A 15,123-nucleotide genomic window follows, 5' to 3' on the forward strand; every position below is an offset into this window, starting at 1 on the left:
TTATTTTGTAGATAAATTGTTGCATTTTTTTGCTCTTGAAAAGAGAAGAAAAAATGTTAGTTTTGAAAGAAAAGAAAGAAAAATTGATGTTTTTGAGCAAAGGCCCAAGCCAGCCTTCCCTCTCGGCCCAGGCCCGCGCCTCCTGCCCAGGCCCAGGCATGCACCTTCTCAGCAACTCCTCTTCAGCCTCTGCACCCGAACCTCCAGCCGTACACCACTAAGACCACATGCTTCCTAGGTCGCCAGCTGTCACCAACGAGTCAGCACCTCCCAACCTGGCCATTTCCTTCACCCAAGCTGTCCCCAGCCATCACACTCCTACATCTTCAAGCCTAGTTTGACCCAGCCAGGCCCAATGCCAACATCACTCAGCCACAGCCGACTGCCACCAACACCAAGCCACCAACAGCCCCCTCTTGAGCCCACAATGTACTTTTTGTCCCCTATGTCTAAAAATGCCAATTTTTACCCAAATTTTTCTACACTTTTTACCCCAAAATTATCATCACTCCTACAATTTACCCTTATTTACCATATTATTATTAATTTAATCAATTTACTTAATTTAAATTGATTATTTTAATAATCTCATTTTGGCTATAAATAAGGGTTTTGAAGACCATTTTTTGGTGCTTAATTTTTGGTTATCATCTTCTTTTCTCCCATTTTCTCTCTACCATTCTCTCTTCCATTTTGGGTTTTTCAAGAGCATTTTGCAAGTATGTATGTCATTTATTTTGTAATTTCTACACTAGTTATGTGCTTCTAATCTTTTTCATAAGATTATTAAGATCATGATGAAACAACTTGTAACTAGGTAATATTTATGTTGTATGTTAATTTCCCTTGTAATGCAATAAAGTTTATGGATTTTTCTTCTTCATATATGTCTTTCATCTTTAATATCTCATATTTTGGATTGTTAGATAATATGCACTTTGTTCTTCATTTTGCAAAAACATAATATTCTTTGTGTAAGATGTGTCATTAAATTGTACACATCCATGCTTAGAACAAAAATATTATGTTTTGCCTTATAAATAATGTTCATTGATTTATTTGTTATTTCATTAGATTGATTTACACTAAATGCTTTGAAATTAAAATTTTGAAAAGTGAAGAAAAATCCTATCTTTTTAGAAGTAATTTGTGCTTAAAATTATAAATCTATTTGGAAAATGATAGTTTGGATTATTTTAACTATCACTAAAAATTGGGAATCAATATACTAATAAATATTATTAAACTTACATTTTGTGGATTCTAGTATCTTAATAATCTTTTCTTTTAACACTTATTTTCAAATCATTATTGATTTATTTTTATTATCTTAAATAGCTTTATTTTTCAATCATTTATTTTATGTTCATAATATTAAAACTCATCAATCTTTGGAGATAGGTTAGAATTTATTACTTTTGATTTAAAATAGTTTTCTTTTGTATTTTAGACGACTTCTTTGGGTTCGATCTCGTGCTTACACGAACACTATATTCCATATACGATTCGTGCGCTTGCAAGTATAAATTTTTAAAACATACCCGTTTTGGGTCCATCAATAATAAGATGACCAATTAGATCTTAATGAACACTTTATAGTTGTTAAATTGATCTAATTGTATCTTTTTCAGTATTAGATCAACTTTATATTGTTAAATTGGTCTTCGTTTGGTATTTCGACTACTTGTCTGAATGTTTCGACTACATTTCTACATATTTCGACAACCCGTTTAAAAGTGTGAAAATGTCTAAAAATCTGAAATAATGCTATGTAAAGGTTCATATTATCATTATTGTATCGTAATTAACATTTTCAAATAAATTTATCAGCAACCACTGTATATCTCGACAACCTTCTGAGAATTCGACCACTTGTTTGAAAATTTTGATCACCTGTCTATATATTTCGACAGGCAATGTAAAATTTGTACAACATGTCTGAATTAAGTATAACCAGTATGAATTTTTCCTTATAAAATCATATCTATAGCATAAAATTTAAAATTACATAAAATTATTAAAATATTACATATCCATTCCAAGTCCAAAATAAATAAATCATGTAAGTTAATTCTATATCGAAGAGGTTGCGATTGATTTTTGTAACTTCATATGCATATTCAACTAACTTCACAAAAGTTAAGTTAGTTTGTACCAAACTTGATCTTGATCGCAAGCCATTTGAAATCTATTTCCATGAGTCTTCATTCATTTTCCACAATCCATCACATAATATTACAATATTTTTTGATGATGTAAGAGCGCCCTAATCTATTACTTTATAAAAACGTCGCTCAATTCATATTTATTAGAAAAATACAATTTTTGAGAAAATGGTTCAGTGGGGCCTTGATAAATATGCAATTTTGTCCCAATAGTTCAAAATAAAATGTCGTATCTTTATGCCATCTTTAAAAAAACAAAATAAAATAACAAGTCCCGCTGATGTAAATAAAACATAATTCAAATCATATAAGTTCATAATCTTTCTTGGCGCTCATCTTGATCGTTAATCGCTCATAGCACACCCTGTGTCATACATGCCTAGACATCAGAGCTTCTCATATCACTGTGCGTGCCAAGGAGAATCCTTATTGCCTACCTGAAAGGGGGAAAGTATGGGGGGATGAGCTAAAAGGCCAGTAAAGAAATACAAATAAATGCAACAATATTCAATAAATTACAAGGAAAACTACATACACATCGAAATCTCATGGAAAATCATATCGTAACCATATCATATTCATTCGTATACATTATTCATTTGATGCACTAAAATTATTTATATCATCTAAAAAGACATTTCTTATTTTTAATCAAAAATTCCAACAACTAATAATTCATTCAAAATCACAAACTTGGATTAAAATCATATTTTCTTCATAAAAATCAGCCTGTGTTAATTTGAGAAAAACACCATTTAAATGTGAAATAAAATACTCTTTTATTTATTTAAACTCAAATATCACTAGAGGCATCACATGTGCATTTTAAAACATTGTTGCACCAATTTACTCACCAATTATATTGATAACTCTACAAAATAGAGTTATTTTACCACTTTTTATGTGTTAATTGTTGCTTAGTTCTTGAGTTCTTAATTGATTTATTAAGTTTTTAAGTGTTGACGATCAAATCTCGTCAACGATATAAGGTTAGAAAACTAAGACTATATTTCCAAATGTATCTCAGAAGAAGATGGAGAAAACTTGAAAGAGTAAATGTGTAGAACTGCAATGGAGTCGAAACTGTATATTATTTAACAGCCTTAGCATACAATCAATTTTCCAACCCCTTTTCTAGAGGGGTGATGACCTATTTATACTGGAGCTCTAATGGCTCCCCATACATTGTGGTCCTAGGGGACAAGATTGTACAGAGGTACATTGTCAGGGTAGTGGCACAGGTCGTGGTGGAGCAGAAGGTTACGGTGTCGGCCTGGTACATAGTCAGAGGTATGCATGTAGTGCTTCCACTCTCTGTACAAATCCGTACCTCCACTACTTGTAGGACACAGATGTCAGAGTCATGCCTTTGCCCTTTTTCAGGTTTGTACATCCCGTGCTTGTACATTTATCTCATCCCTAGTGGTCCCCTTTACCTAAATATCTTCTCTAGGTTTCTTTATATTTTAGTAAGTGTCGATCCATACTTCTTTTATCCCGTCCTTACCTCCAAGTAGGAGGCCTGGAAATAGGCATGTACGAGGCTTGGGGATGGGTCTCACAAGGCAATACCCTTGGTGCCTAAGTGAGTACCCATGTATGACCCGGGCATTCACGAGGCTCGGACATGGGTCTCACAAGACGTGATGGGGTTGCATGAGGGCCACAAGACGATGGTGGTACGAGGCTCCTTAGTGTGGTCATACCTCGCGAGACGCACATGAGCGTGGTGAGGTGTGTCTTGCTGTGCGAGGCATTGGCGCGCATCTGGGTCGCGAGGCGCGCGGGTGAGGGCAGCCTCGCATAGTGAGACCCTTGTGGCCTTGGCAGGCGCATGCAGGGGAAGGGTATCCTCGCATGCGGGGGAAGGGCAGCCTCGCATAGTGAGACCCTTGTGGCCTTGGCAGGCGCATGCGGGGGAAGGGTAGGCTCGCATGCGGGGGAAGGGCAGCCTCGCATAGTGGGACCCTTGTGGCCTTGGCAGGCGCATGCGGGGGAAGGGTAGCCTCGCATGCGGGGGAAGGGCAGCCTCGCATAGTGAGACCCTTGTGGCCTTGGCAGGCGCATGCGGGGGAAGGGTAGCCTCGCATGCGGGGGAAGGGCAGCCTCGCAAAGTGGGACCCTTGTGGCCTTGGCAGGCGCATGCGGGGGAAGGGTAGCCTTGCATGCGGGGGAAGGGCAGCCTCGCATAGCGAGACCCTTGTGGCCTTGGCAGGCGCATGCGGGGGAAGGGTAGCCTCGCATGCTTCCCCCGCATGCAGGGGAAGGGCAGCCTCGCATAGTGAGACCCTTGTGCGTGGTCGGGGGGTGCATGGCGCAAGGCCCTTGATGCGCCTGGCCCCTTGTGACCCGTAGCTTGGCCTCCTAGCCTAGCAAGGCCATACTTCACAGCCCACAAGGTGATGCTTCCCTTGGGATAATCTCCCGGTTTCACAAGACTTACAGGTCTGAGCCTGATAATGTGACTAAGTGCGTATTTTAACCATTTACTGGGGATTTTTTTCTTGGTGGATTTTTGGCATCCACATTAAGTAATTTTACATTTATTAGTCTTATTGTAATTTTCTAGATTTTTATATATTTTTAGATATTTTATTATAATATGTTGTAGTTTAAATTATGTGTAATTAATATAGTTTAGTTAGAAGTAAAATAAAAGTGCAATTTTGTTGATCTTTATTGATAAATTAAATTAAGTTTTAATTAAGTATTTTCAAATAATTAATCTGATTTATTTATAAGTGAAAATATTTTATTGTTATTTAATTTAATTTTTTTATGGTGTAGGAATTATGTTGTATCTTTGTTGTGTTTGAAGAATAAAGAAAAGAAAGAAAAAGTGGCAAATTTCAAAGAAATTGGCGTTTTTGACAATTAAAAGCCCAATGAAGCTCCTCCTGCCCATTTCGGCCCAGCACTCCTAGGCCCACCTGGTCCCAGCTCTGCTCTCCCAGCCGAAGGCCCACGGTTCCTCTCCCAACTCCATGATGTTTCAGCTCTCCACCACGCCGAAACCACCTCAGCACACCACGAAGTCCCTTGCCAGCAACTAGTCACCCACGGTTCCAATCTCTTCAACACAAAGCAGCTCCTCACCAGCTCATCGTGGCCCTGCACCAACCACGACCCATCATCCTTCTCCCTGGCCCAATCTGAAGCTTCCCAGCCGCATGCTCCTCAACTTCAGCAAGTCCTCACTTCAGCTCAACCATACCTAAGCACCATCTGCCTAGCCCAAGTCAACCCGCCAAAGCCACAAAAATAAGACCAAAAACTCACATTTTTATTCCCAATATTTTTCACTCAAATATCAATTCACTTTTCCCTATTTTTCTTACCTAAATAAACATTCTTAATTCATTTTTTTACCCTAGCTTTTCACTAATATTTTACCCAACCAAACATTTCATCTTTCCAATACTCTTACACTTACTCTATTTATCCTACCACTTCCCAACACAATTAAATTAATCAATTTATTTATTTTAATTTGATTAATTTAATCTTCATATTTTGCCTATATATAGAGTCTTCTAAGACCATTTGGAGCGCTCTTCTTCATCTTTTCAACATCTTCTACACATATTTTTCTCTCTTCTTTTCATTATTTTCTCTCTACCATTTTCATCTTTTGAAGAGCATGTCAAGTATGTTATTTTGTAATTTTTATTTCAATCTAGTTATGAGCTTCTAATCTTTTTCAAAGGTTATTAAGATGATGATGAAGCAAAATGTAACTAGATAGTATTTTTTGTTGTATGTTGATTTCCCATTTGTACAACATTGTTTATGGATTTTTCTATCAAAATATACATTTTTCATCTAGTGTTGATTGTTAAAGCATATTACACTTAGTTTTCATTATGCAAAAATATGATATTCTTTGATTAAATGTTTTTCATTAAATTGTTCACATCTAATTCTTAGAGCATAAGTATCATATTTTGCCTAAACATAATATCTTTGATTTTTTGTAGTTTCATTAGGTTGTAACACAACTAATGCTTAGAAATTATATCTTATATAAGTGAAGAAAAATCCTACCTTTTTTAAAAAGTAACTTGTGCTTGAATAGAAAATGTATTTTGAAAAAAATATAGTGTGATTTATTTCAACTATATCTAAACTTGGGAATCAATCTACTTATAAATACTATTGAACTTGCATTTTGTGGATTCTAATATCTTAATAATCTTATTTTACTTATCTCATTTGAAAACCATTTTTTCTATCTGAACTTAAATCTTTTTATTACTTGTCTTTTATTTTTCTAAAACAAAATCTCATCAAATATTTGGAACTAGGTTAGAATATTCTTGCTTTGTTTGAAATAGTTTCTTTTGATGTTAGTCAACTCCCATGGGTTCGACCTCGTACTTACATGAACATTATATTCCGAAACGATTCGTGCACTTGCGAGTTTAAATATTAAAATACCCTCTTTTGGGATCAACAAGTTTTTGGCGCCGTTGCCGGGGAGTTGCAAGAAAGAAACGATCTTTCTACAAGGTAAGTAACATTCTTCTACTAGTTATTTTATTTTTATTTGCACTATCATCTTAAAAAAAAAAAGTAAAGTAAAAAAATATATATCTATAAAAAAAATTCAAAAAAAAAGAGTAAAAATCGAAAAAGAAAAAAAGAAAGTTATACATATATTTATTTATATTATTATATATTATATTATATATATTTCTTGGTAGTTGATGGCATTTAGTGACTCCTACTTACTTATTAGTTGAGTGCATTAGTGCCTCCTAAACCTTTTCTTTTTCTTTTACTTTTTATGTTTTTTTTTTAGTTGAGTGCATTTGTGCCTCCTAAATACATGATAGTTGAGTGCATTTTTTGCCTCCTACATACTTGAACAATTTATCTCCTCTAGTGATGGCATTAGTGCCTCCTAGCTTTTATTTTTGTTTATTATCTTAGTTGATGGCATTAGTGCCTCCTAATTTTTATTATTATCATTATTATTATTAGTGTTGGTTGATGGCATTAGTGCCTCCTAATTTTTATTTTTTGTTGATCATTTAGTTGATGGCATTAGTGCCTCCTAATTTTTATATAACTATTTACTATTGCTATTGTCAATTTTTTTTTCTTCTTAATTATCGCATTTAGTTAGTTGTAATTTTATTGTTTAAGAAAATACTTGAAAAAAAAAATTAAAAAACAAAGCTTGTTCTTTCAACATAAGCAATTTTTGCTTAAAGGAAATTTGACAAAGTTCCCATCCACGCTTATTAATTAACCTCGGGGAGTTGTTATTAAGTTGTGAGTAAGTGGAATCAAATAGGCCTGGGAACAAGTTAAACAAAAAAAAATATATATATATATATATAAAAAATCATAAAAATAAAAAAATATATATATAAATATTATAATCTCTTCTTGTTATAAGTATGCTCTGTGGTTGCGGTTCTAACTGATCTTCCACATCAGAAATTTGTTTTCTTGTGATTGTTTGTGTTACTTGGTGAAATTTGTGATATTGTATGCATCAGTGGCAACGTAATTCAAAAAATCGTTTGGTGAAAAAATTAGTGTCTTTACGTGAAATTGAAAATGTTTTTGAAAATTTAAGCATAATGGAACAAGAACCTAATGTTGTGCAAGAAAAAACTCTTCTTGAATACTTTTCACCGATTTCATCTAATGCCCCATCATGCATTGTTTTGCCCACTACTAATGCCACTCATTTTGAACTTAAACCATCAATCATTCAATTGTTACCATCATTTTATGGTTTAGAAAGAGAGGATCCGTACATGCATGTAAAAGATTTTTTGGAAATTTGCTCAACCTTTCGTTTTCAAAATTTTTCAGATGAGTCGGTTAAACTTAGGTTGTTTCCTATTTCTTTAAAAGATAGAGCCAAAGCTTGGTTAAACTCACTTCTAACTGGAACCATCACTACTTGGGATCAACTTTTTAATAAATTTCTTGCTAAATTTTTCCCCATGTCCAAAACTGATAGTTTAAGAAGAGAAATCTCTGAATTTTATCAAAAAGATAACGAAGAATTTTATGAATGTTGGGAAAGATTTAAAGATTTATTATTAAAATGTCCCCACCATGGTTTTGAAAAATGGAGACTTGTAAAATATTTTTATGATGGTTTAACCCCTTCAAACCGACAAATGATTCAATCCATGCATACCGGAAATTTTTTAAAATTGCAAGGGCAAGAGGCTTGGGACGCTCTTGAAGAATTGTCTGTTAATTCACAACAATGGAATTATTCTGAGCCTAGGTCTAGAGCCAACCCTTCACCGAAAAGAGAAGGAAAATATGAAATAAAAGAAGAAAGTGATTTAAGAACATCATTTCAAAAATTAGCAAGAAAAGTAGACGCCTTAGTAATAAGTCAATCTATGAATTCTCATGTGCAACATAACAAAGATGTTTGTTCTTTATGTGCTAGTTCATGTCATAATGCTCATTCATGTCCTTCTTTTATTGAAACATTTTCTGAAGAGGCTAATGCAATACATTCATATGGAAAACCTTCTTCTGATAACCCATTTTCCAACACATACAATCCAAATTGGAGAAACCATCCTAATTTTTCCTGGAGACAAAACCAACCACAAATGAATCAAGGAAACCAATTCAACATGCCAAATCCAAATCATGCCCAACCAAGTCAACCTTACCCTCCACAAAGAAAACTGCCTTAGAAGACACCTTACAACAATTCATGCAATCCACCCAACAAATCTTACAAAATCAGTCTCAATCCATTGCCAAACTCGAGACACAATTGGGTCAACTTGCTAATGTTGTAACCGAGAGAGAAAAATGAAGATTTCCTAGCCAACCCATCCCAAATCCTAAAGGCCAATATGAAATAGGAACTCCTAGTCATAAAGAAGAAGCTAAGTCTATTTCAACTCTTAGGTCCAGAAAACAAATTGTCAAACCCGATTACATACCTCAAGTTGAAAAAGACCAAAGCCAACCTCAAAGTTCCAACACAAATGACCTTTCAAAAGATGATGCTCAAATCCTTCCTTCCATCCCAAAAGCTCCTTTTCCACAAAGATTAATTCCACTCAAGAAAGGCAACCAATATAGTGACATCTTAGAAGTTTTCAAACAAGTAAGCATCAACATTCCTTTCTTAGATGTCATTAAACAAATTCCTGCCTATTCTAAATTCTTAAAAGACCTTTGCACTGTTAAAAGAAACACAAATGTTCCAAAAAATGCGTTTTTAACTGAACAAGTTAGCTCCATAATTCAACATAAAAGCCTTGTGAAATATAAAGATCCCGATTGTCCAACAATTTCATGCATCATTGGCGATCATTTTATTAACAAAGTCTTACTTGATTTAGGAGCTAGTGTGAATTTACTGCCTTATTCTGTGTATAAGCAACTTGGTCTAGGAGAATTAAAACCAACTTCTATAACACTTCAATTAGCCGATCGTTCAGTGAAAATCCCTAGAGGTATTGTAGAAGATGTTTTAATTAAAGTGGATAAATTCTATTTCCCTGTGGACTTTATTGTTCTTGACACTCAACCTGTTGAAAATGCTCATGCTCAAATACCCATCATTCTAGGTAGACCATTTTTAGCTACATCTAATGCAGTTATCAACTGTCGTAATGGTGTATTGAAATTATCTTTTGGAAACATGACTGTTGAATTAAATGTTTTTAATGTTGCTAAATCTGTTGAGTGTGAGGAAGTGCATGGAGTTAACATGATAGGGAGTATGTATGAAGATGATGGAAATGACTTACTTGATTTTTGTGAAAAATACTTTGGTATGAACTTGCATAATGATGATTTTAATGATGATGTGAATTCTTTGTTAGAGTCTATACCCTTAAATGAAACCAAAGTTGAACCCTTTTCACCCTTAGATCATGTTCAATCAATTTCTGAGTCTCCAAAGTTAGACCTTAAACCTTTGCCAGAAAATTTAAAATATGCTTTTTTAGGAGAGTATGAAACCTTGCCGGATATCATAGCATCTGCTTTAGATAAAGAACAAGAAGATAAATTCTTAAATGTCCTTAGAAAACATAAGGAAGCCATAGGTTGGACTATTGGAGACATCAAGGGAATTAGCCCATATATGCATGCATAGAATCCATCTAGAAGAAAATGCTAAAACCTCTCGGGAATGTCAAAGAAGGTTAAATCCAAATATGAAAGAGGTCGTTAGGGAAGAAGTACTTAAACTATTAGATGTAGGTATCATTTACCCTATTTCTGATAGTCAATGGGTTAGTCCAGTTCAAGTAGTGCCTAAAAAGTCTGGGATCACAGTTATTGAAAATGAGAAAAATGAATTAATCCATACTCGAGTACAAACGGGGTGGAGAGTGTGTATAGACTATAGAAAGCTAAATAATGTTACTAGAAAAGACCACTTTCCTTTACCCTTTATTGATCAAATGCTTGAACGTTTAGCTGGCCATGCATATTATTGTTTTCTTGATGGCTATTCGGGATATAACCAAATCCCCATTGCCCCTGAAGATCAAGAAAAGACTACCTTCACTTGCCCTTTTGGAACCTTTGCATATCGTTGCATGCATTTTGGTCTTTGTAATGCTCCTGCAACTTTTCAAAGATGTATGATTGCAATATAATCTGATATGGTTGAAAGAAATCTTGAAGTGTTTATGGACGATTTTTCTGTGTTTGGAAATTCTTTTGATGATTTTTTGCACCATCTTTCTCTTGTTTTAATTCGCTGCAAAGAAAAGAATTTAGTTCTTAATTGGGAAAAATGCCAATTTATGGTTAAAAAAGGAATTGTTTTAGGTCATGTAATCTCATCTGAGGGAATAGAAGTTGATAAAGCAAAAGTTGACCTTATTTCAAAACTTCCCCCACCTAAAACAATAAAAGAAATTAGATCATTCTTAGGCCATGCCGGTTTTTATAGAAGATTCATAAAAGACTTTAGCAAAATTTCACGCCCATTATGTCATTTGCTAGGAAAAGAAAATGCTTTTGTCTTTGATAATGATTGCCATGTTGCCTTTGAAAGATTGAAATCCCTTTTGACTAGTGCACCCATTATTCGCCCTCCTGATTGGAATATTCCTTTTGAAATAATGTGTGATGCTTCTGATTATGCTATTGGTGCTGTTCTAGGACAAAGAATTAACAAGTTACCTCATGTAATCTACTATGCTAGCAAAACTTTGAACGATGCTCAATTAAATTATTCTACAACTGAAAAAGAATTGCTTGCTGTTGTGTTTGCACTGGAGAAATTTAGGTCTTATTTGTTAGGATCTAAAATAATTGTCTATTCTGATCATGCTGCATTGAAATATCTCTTGTCGAAAAAAGATGCTAAATCTCGCTTAATTCGTTGGATCTTGCTTTTACAAGAATTTTATTTAGAGATACGAGATAAAAAGGGTTCTGAAAATGTTGTTGCTGATCATTTGTCTAGAATTGTTGTTGAGACTAATAATGACTCTACCACTATAACTGAGACTTTTCCTGATGAACAACTCATGCATATATCTTCTTTGCCTTGGTATGCTGACATTGTGAATTATTTGGTCACTGGTGAAATTCCTTCTCATTGGTCTAAGCATGACAAATCTAAATTTTATTCTGAAGTGAAAAATTTCATGTGGGATGATCCTTATTTGTTTAAATATTGCCATGATCAAATAATAAGGAGATGCATTCCAAATTGTGATCAAACTAAAATCATATCTTTTTGTCATGATCATGCATGTGGTGGACATTTTAGTGGTAAGAAAACTGCTTTGAAAATTTTACAATGTGGATTTTATTGGCTTACTATTTTTCATGACACTTATGTTTATAGCAAATCTTGCGAACGTTGTCAAAAGTTAGGAGGTGTAACTAGAAGAAACATGATGCATTTGAATCCTATCCTTATTGTTGAAATATTTAATGTTTGGGGCATTGATTTTATGGGTCCATTTCCTAACTCTTGTGGTAACTTGTACATTCTTGTTGGTGTTGATTATGTGTCTAAATGGGTTGAAACTGTTGCATGCCACACAAATGACCATAAAGTTGTGCTTAAGTTTTTGAAAGAAAATATTTTCTCCCGTTTTGGCTCACCACGTGCTATCATTAGTGATAACGGTACACACTTTTGTAATAGATCTTTTGAGCATTTAATGAAACAATATGGTATTACACATAAAGTCACTACACCTTATCACCCACAAACTAGTGGTCAAGTTGAAATATCAAATAGGGAAATCAAGCACATCTTAGAGAAAACTGTCAATCCAACAAGGAAAGATTGGTCCTTAAGACTCATTGATGCATTATGGGCATATCGAACTGCATACAAAACACCCATTGGAATGTCACCCTATAGACTTGTGTATGGAAAGGCATGTCACTTACCCGTTGAGCTAGAACATAGAGCCTATTGGGCAATTAAGCAATTGAATTTTTCCTTAGACAAAGCGGGTGAGAGAAGAAAGCTTCAATTAAATGAGTTAGAAGAGCTTAGGCATGATGCATATGACTATTCCAAAAAATATAAGGATCGAATGAAGATTTACCATGACAAAAACATTTTGCGAAAAGATTTCTCCCCCGGTCAAAAAGTTCTTTTATACAATTCTCGTTTGCATCTCTTCCCGGGAAAGTTACGCTCTAGGTGGGTAGGTCCATACATTGTTCGCACTGTTTTTCCACATGGGGCCATTGAAATTGAAAATCCTAATAATGGTAATGTATTCAAAGTGAATGGACAAAAATTGAAACCATTTTTAGAATTGAAAACTGCTAAAGTGGATGAAATCCTTCTTGAGGATCTTATTTACCATGGTCCTTGATCGCTCTCATCATTTATTGGTAAATGTGTGTTTTATTTATGTTTTAGGTTAACTTCTTGTTTTGATTTTTGTTTCCTTTTTGTTGCCCTCTTGACAATGCTCAATGATGAGGTATGACCATTCTAAACTCTAAACTCTTTCAAGCTTCAATTTATATTTGTATTTGGATACATTGAGGACAATGCATAAATTAAGTTTGGGGGTAGTGAGTTTATATGGTTTCTTCTTTCATGTGTTTGAAAATGGTAGAATTTCTTTAAAAAAAAAAACAAAAAACAAAAAATTGGATGGTAGAGTATCTATTTTATATATTAATTATAAAAAAAAAACTAAAAATATTATCTTTCTAGTAATATATATATATATATAGTTTTGTACTTTTATACTTTATTTTCTATCAAAAACTATTAAAAAAAAATTAAAAAAAAAACCCCCTTTGGTGATATCCATTTTTCCTATGATAATACCCTTGATTGAGTTTGATTTTAGTTTAAAAAAATTTATGAATCTTTATTAAGGTTTTTGTTTAATTCTTGGGTCAATTTTTCTTAAAAAAATGAAATTTTGAAAAATAATTATTCATCATAATATGTGAAAATAAATAGTTTATTACAACAATTTTTCCAAAATTCACATAATAACTTGATAAATAGTTTTGGACTTCTAATTTAAAATATATTTTCAAAGCAAGAGTGACTATGGAATTAATTACTTAAGGTTAATTTTAATTCATATTTGACATTTTTGATATCACCAAATAAAAAAAAAAGTGTGTTTTTACTTTTTCTTTTGCTTGAGGACTAGCAAAACTTTAAGTTTGGGGGTGTGATAACTCTACAAAATAGAGTTATTTTACCACTTTTTATGTGTTAATTGTTGCTTAGTTCTTGAGTTCTTAATTGATTTATTAAGTTTTTAAGTAATTTTACATTTATTAGTCTTATTGTAATTTTTTAGATTTTTATATATTTTTAGATATTTTATTATAATATGTTGTAGTTTAAATTATGTGTAATTAATATAGTTTAGTTAGAAGTAAAATAAAAGTGCAATTTTGTTGATCTTTATTGATAAATTAAATTAAGTTTTAATTAAGTATTTTCAAATAATTAATCTGATTTATTTATAAGTGAAAATATTTTATTGTTATTTAATTTAATTTTTTATAGTGTAGGAATTATGTTGTATCTTTGTTGTGTTTGAAGAATAAAGAAAAGAAAGAAAAAGTGGCAAATTTCAAAGAAATTGGCGTTTTTGACAATTAAAAGCCCAATGAAGCTCCTCCTGCCCATTTCGGCCCAGCACTCCTAGGCCCACGGTTCCTCTCCCAACTCCATGATGTTTCAGCTCTCCACCATGCCGAAACCACCTCAGCACACCACGAAGTCCCTTGCCAGCAACTAGTCACCCACGGTTCCAATCTCTTCAACACAAAGCAGCTCCTCACCAGCCCATCGTGGGCCTGCACCAACCACGGCCCATCATCCTTCTCCCTGGCCCAATCTGAAGCTTCCCAGCCGCATGCTCCTCAACTTCAGCAAGTCCTCACTTCAGCTCAACCATACCTAAGCACCATCTGCCTAGCCCAAGTCAACCCTGCCAAATCCACAAAAATAAGACCAAAAACTCACATTTTTATTCCCAATATTTTTCACTCAAATATCAATTCACTTTTCCCTATTTTTCTTACCTAAATAAACATTCCTAATTCATTTTTTTACCCTAGCTTTTCACTAATATTTTACCCAACCAAACATTTCATCTTTCCAATACTCTTACACTTACTCTATTTATCCTACCACTTCCCAACACAATTAAATTAATCAATTTATTTATTTTAATTTGATTAATTTAATCTTCATATTTTGCCTATATATAGAGTCTTCTAAGACCATTTGGAGTGCTCTTCTTCATCTTTTCAACATCTTCTACACATATTTTTCTCTCTTCTTTTCATTATTTTCTCTCTACCATTTTCATCTTTTGAAGAGCATGTCAAGTATGCTATTTTGTAATTTTTATTTCAATCTAGTTATGAGCTTCTAATCTTTTTCAAAGGTTATTAAGATGATGATGAAGCAAAATGTAACTAGATAGTATTTTTTGTTGTATGTTGATTTCCCATTTGTACAACATTGTTTATGGAT

The 15,123-nt window shown here is 33.7% G+C and overlaps 1 protein-coding gene and 1 non-coding gene across 2 annotated transcripts; one reads left to right on the plus strand and one right to left on the minus strand.

The window, feature by feature from the left end:
* Nucleotides 1–7,756: 7,756 nt before the first annotated feature.
* Nucleotides 7,757–13,449, plus strand: LOC133779424 (uncharacterized). Its single transcript, XM_062219387.1, has 4 exons — nt 7,757–8,201; nt 9,110–9,567; nt 11,723–11,843; nt 11,979–13,449. Exons 1-4 carry the CDS (start codon nt 7,757–7,759, stop codon nt 12,974–12,976), a joined length of 2,022 nt encoding a protein of 673 aa, XP_062075371.1. The 3' UTR covers nt 12,977–13,449.
* Nucleotides 8,144–8,250, minus strand: LOC133781055 (small nucleolar RNA R71). Its single transcript, XR_009869852.1, has one exon. It is a non-coding gene; the product is annotated as a small nucleolar RNA R71 (small nucleolar RNA).
* Nucleotides 13,450–15,123: the final 1,674 nt, after the last annotated feature.

This window comes from Humulus lupulus, chromosome 5 (assembly GCF_963169125.1).
Source record: "Humulus lupulus chromosome 5, drHumLupu1.1, whole genome shotgun sequence".
NCBI lineage: Eukaryota > Viridiplantae > Streptophyta > Magnoliopsida > Rosales > Cannabaceae > Humulus > Humulus lupulus.